At 38.7% G+C, this 5,620-nt stretch overlaps 1 protein-coding gene across 1 annotated transcript; it reads right to left on the reverse strand.

Moving 5' to 3' along the window:
- Positions 1–536: 536 nt before the first annotated feature.
- LOC117885575 (olfactory receptor 11A1-like) lies at positions 537–1,520 on the reverse strand. The gene has a single exon (XM_034786839.1). The coding sequence runs from the start codon at positions 1,518–1,520 to the stop codon at positions 537–539; it is 984 nt and encodes a 327-aa protein (XP_034642730.1).
- Positions 1,521–5,620: the final 4,100 nt, after the last annotated feature.

Raw genomic sequence — 5,620 nt, forward strand, 5'->3', positions numbered from 1 at the left:
AACAGGAGGAACCAAACCCCAGTAACTGTCCATATGATTTGGAGGCCTAACTGCACAGCCCCACTTTGGAACATTTCTCCCATTCAGACTAATGTTATGCCCTTTTCCCCCTCTTCCTGTTTTGGAGTCGGAGAACACTTGGCAGCCAGTGTTAGAGAGACTGAAATAATATTGACAATCAAAATAAATAGAGTGTTAATTTCCTATCATGTACTTGACTGGGCTTTGCATTTTCACAAAGATGGCTGGAGCCTAGGATGGAATTTTATAAAATATATTTCGGGGCAGATCATCGTCCTATTCAAATTGCATCTCTCCATTGAAATCAATATACCTGTGACAATTTAAACCAGCTTAGGGTATGTCAGTTTTCATCTAAATAAATAAAACTGAATAAGAGATAAAACTCTAAAATAGCTTCAGTATCCTTTTCCTATGACTCAGGATGCTTAGATTGATAAGAACTTGGACCATGTATATGGTTCTATTCTGACTAGCGAGTTGATTTATTCCCATTTCAATCAATTTCTCTGGATTCATGGGAAAACCCTACATTTCTGCAGAGCTCTCCTCATGGCCTCCTTGACCTCTTTGTTTCTCAGGCTGTAGACGAGGGGATTGATCAGGGGTGTCAAGATAGTGTAGAAAAATGAAAACACTTTGTTTGGGGCTGTGAGTTCATTGCTGTTTGGTAACATGTAGACAGTTATTAGGGTCCCATAGAAAATTGTAACCACAATTAGGTGGGAGGAGCAAGTGGAAAATGCCTTTTGCTTCCCAGTGGTGGAAGGGATTCTCAAGATGGTGGAGATGATAAAAACATAAGATGCCAGAGTCAAAAGAAATGGGAGAACAACATTTATGGAAGAGAGTATGAGGGTCGCCATGGTCACCAGATTTGTGTTACTGCAGGAGAGGTTAATCACTGGGGTGAGATCACAAAAGAAGTGATCGATTTCATTAGGGCCACAGAAGGCTAATTGTGACATACAAGATACTAATATGGAAAGAGATATGAATGAACTTAGCCATGATCCAGCTGCTAACTGCATACAGAGCCTGACATCCATATGTGTTGTATAGTGCAGGGGTTTACATATAGCTAAGTACCGATCATAAGACATCACAGCTAACATATAACATTCAGCAGTCGCTAGGAAACCAAACCAAAAAAATTGAACCATGCAGCCTGTAATAGAAATGGTTCTGTCCCCAGTCATGAAGCTGGCCAGCATCCTGGGCAGGATGGTAGAGGAGTAGCAGATTTCCAAACAGGACAGATTTCCCAGGAAGAAGTACATGGGGGTGTGAAGGCACTGATCAGTCACAGCCAGTGCAGCAATGAGGATGTTCACAGCCATGGTGACTACGTAGATCGCTAGAAAGAGCAAGAAAAAAATAATTTGCAGTTCAGGGAGGTTCCCAAATCCCAGCAGGATGAATTCTGTGATGGATGTTTGATTTCCTCTTCTCCTTTCTCCGTGAGGTGTACGTCGGTTTCCTCCGTCTCCTCTCTCCATCTGAGGTATCTAGTGACAAAGAAAAAGTAATAATTATTTAGGGAAGTTACTGTACAATTAAACTGGGTTGTTTCCATCCATTAAATACCATAAAAAATTGCATTGCAAACTGAGATCAGGGTTTGTATTCTTTCACACTCAGGCTTTGCACAGGGTTTTGGAACAGAGAGTCACCATGCACCTATCCAAAAAAAAAAAAAGCAACAACATGGATCATTTATCACTTTCAACCCTGCCCCCCTTTCCATTATTTATTGATAAGTAGATTTAAAGTCCTAAAAGGGCCATTCGATCATCTAGTCTCACATCCTGTATAACACACACCATAGATTAGCCCCAGTTTCCCCAATGTTAAACTCAATACCTTGTGTTTGGCTAAAAGGGATCTTCTAGAAGAGCATCCAGGGCCAGATTTTTAAAGGTATTTAGGCATCTATGGATCTAGTGGATAAAGGTATTTAGTGGATTTTAAAAACATCTAGGCTCCTAAAGGGCAATAACTTCAATGGTTGTTAGGCACCTCCATGCCTTTAAAAATCTGAATCTCTGTCTTCATTAGAAGACATCAAGAGACAGAGAATCAATTACTGCCCTTGGTAGTTTTTTCTCAAAGATTAATCACCCTCACTTTTAAAAATATGTGTTTACTTCTCATTTAAATTGGTCTGACTTTAATTTCCAATTATTGGTTCGTGTTCTTCCTTTGTCCATTAGATTAAAGAGCCCTGCTATTTTCTCCATGTGAAGGTTCTTATAAATTGTACTCAAATCAGCGCTCAGTCTTGTTTTTAATAACCTAATCAGATTGGGCTCTTTCAGACTGGTTTAATGAGATGTCTATGATGCAATTAATGAAAAAAAATGTCCCATAGAAAAACTTGGAAACGTATGAAGATGTCTGGTCACACATGAAACTATTGCATGCTTTTGCAGTTTAGTATATATTAGTCTCCGATACACATAGAGAGAGGGATGCGTAAGGAGATGGGTGGATAAATCCGGATGGCAAGAGTGAAGTATGGCTCACAGAGATACATACGTGTTTAAGGTGATAGATAGATCGATAGATAGAGTGTATGGGGACAGGCCCTCTCAGAGGTCCAGAGAGGCCTGGGCCACATCCCCTAGTCATAATAAAAATAAAAAAATGATGACACAGGAAAACAAAATAAGGCACCAAAAAAAGAGGGAGACATAAATTTGAATTTTTTTTTTATGTAACAAACGCTTTTCTAGCCTTTTGCTGTGCAGATGCACTAATTATTGAGGAAAAATCTAGCTTTTGTGCAATGTCATAGTTGATATTAAGCATGATGAGCCCATTCAAATGCTCTTGTCCCATACTTGAACTGTGGAAGTTCTTTACCTGTTTCAAAACAGTGAAAGTGCATTCACCTGAAGCCACTGATGCATGTAAATTGACAAAAACACACAATGCAATTGTGATATTAGGAAACACCCCAGAGAGTCCAAGTTCAAGTATTTCTTGAAGCAATTCCTTTGGCTTGCAACCCAATTTAAAGTTCGTGGAATATATTCGTTCGAGGAAGATGACCTCGTCACTGAGATCTTTTGAGATTTCTTCATTGTACTGTTGCTGAAATTGTTCAGCTGCAGAAAGTAGATCTTCATTACTCAATCTGTTAAACTGGCAAAGAAACCCCCAAATTAGTCACAGTGACTCAAATTGGTGTGTATAGGGTGACCAGACTTCAAGAAAAATCAGGACAGGGGGTAGGAGGTAATAGTCGCCTATAGAAGAAAATTACCTAAATATCGGGACTGTCCCTATAAAATAGGGAAATCTGGTCACCTAAAACACTTAAGACCTAATTGAATAGAATCAATGATGACAAGGAAGACATTGATCCTATAATGCTGCTCGGCTTCAGATTCAGTAGGTAAGTTGCGATTGGTGGACAACTCAGATGAAGTGCCAATATTCTGTGCTACTAATTTGGACTCAGTCAGGTTCACATCTCATTGTTCACAAATCTGTTGAATGTCATTGATAAGACTTGGAAGTTATCCGTCTCAACATTAAGTGTAGTATTGCATGCTTCAATTACCAAATTCGTTTTGTGGATCATTGTAAGTAGCTTCATCCACAAAAAATGATATCAGAATGCATTCAAATTTAGACATGTGCTTCTGAATAGACTGAAGTTCAGTTCGAGCCTGTGCAGTGAGATTGAGAGATTCAAGCTCATTTAAAGACTTTCTCACTGAATTCAAATGCTGCGCAACTGATTGAACACCATCAATCTGTGCAGACCATCTAGTTTTGGACATCCCATGCAGTGGAACAGGAAGATATTGCTTCATAATTTCCCACCTTTGTGGACTGCTACTGAAGAGATTGCCAAAGTAAGTAATTACCTCCTTGCATGATTTAGCACAATCATGTATGTGGTTTAGTATGTGGTTTCCACAGCTGGAGAAAATACAGTTTTAATTATGCTAAAGAAGAACTGCTTGTACACCTTTGTACTTCCCAGCTATATTAGTTCCATTGTCATAGGCCTGACCAATGCAGACTTTAACATCTAACTTAAAACCTTCTAGAATTGCTAGTACTTGAGCAGCAATTTCTTTTCCAGTTTTTCTTGTGAAATTATCAAACAAAATAAACCTTTCTTCAATTGAAATTTTTGATCTGTCTACAATTTTAATATATCGAATAACCATAGTAGTCTCTTCCTTGTGAGAGCAATCTGGAGTGGCATCAACAATGAATGAAAAATACTTGGCATTTCGAGTCTGATCAAGAATTGTTGTTTGTATGAATGACCTATATAGCTCAATAAACTTGTTTTGTATGCGTGTGGAGAGATAATGGACTTGCATGTACTTTTGACTTTTTTGTGATTCTCGAACAGGTTTAACGTGCTCTGATAAAAATGGGTCATATTTGCTGAGGAGCTCATCTATGCCTAGAAAGTTTCCATTTGCACGATCACCAATACGTTGACTAGAACCAAAGAAAGCCAATCCCCACTCAGAAAGAAAAAGGATGACATTCAGGATGTGCTCAAGAAGTTTTTTCCAGTTATTAGTTTCTGAGGAGAGTTCACTGAACTGAATTTTCAGCTGATGCTGCCCTATTGTCTGATTTCCATGCAACCTGGTTTTCTTTGCGTGATGTTGAACTCTCGTGTGATGGTAATCAGTCTTTCAACTTCCTCCAACCTCTGTTGATGCTCCATCCTGATTGATCAGAGAGAACTGATGCATTTGCCACACTTTTTTTTCAAAATGAAACAGGGTGCACAGTACAGAGATTGTTTTTCTGTACTCCAGCATAACCAGTCTCTTGTGCAGGTCTCACCATTTGGAAGAGTTTTTGTCAGCAGATGAGTAGGGAAAGCATGATTAGCAGCATCTTGTGGAATGTTACTTGGAATTTCAAATTTGAAGAAAAGATTGCATTTGGGCAGCATTGCTCTTGTCAATAATTCCAATGTCAGTCACAGTCAAACCTGTAGTACTGATGAATTTCTCTTGCTGCATAAGATCTACATTTTCCTGTTGCTGTTGAGTTTCTTGATCGTAAACAGGATCTTCTGCTACATCTGTTACTGTTGGCACATCCCCTTCTTGACTACTGTCCTCATGTTCAGCTCTTGGCATTGAAATATCACCTGTTTCAGTTGAGGAGTTTTCATTATCTGTAGCATTGTTTGTAGGGTAAGGTGTGTTTTCCAGGGGTTTGAGAAATGAAGTTGTTGGCTTTGAGCTCTTAGCTGCTGCTTCGCTCAGTTGTTTTCTCCATCTCTTGCTTGCACCACTTTCAAATCTCCTCTTCACAGTGATCATTCTGGTCAATATGTCGCCTATCCACACTTGAAATATTCTGCTGTAAATCAGTAGCTTATCTACACTTGAAATCTTCTAATGTAAACATGTACACAAATACTGAATGGTACACAGATGCTGAAAAGACTTAAAACAAAGGAATATTAATTAAGAACACAAAATGAAACAGTCAGACAGGTTATTATCCTTATCACTGAATCAAAACTCAAGCACGCAAGGTATAATATAACAGGCTGAGCTGAAGACAAAGGGATGACATATATATATATATATATATATATATA

The sequence above is a fragment of the Trachemys scripta genome, chromosome 12, assembly GCF_013100865.1.
Source record: "Trachemys scripta elegans isolate TJP31775 chromosome 12, CAS_Tse_1.0, whole genome shotgun sequence".
Classification (NCBI taxonomy): Eukaryota; Metazoa; Chordata; order Testudines; family Emydidae; genus Trachemys; species Trachemys scripta.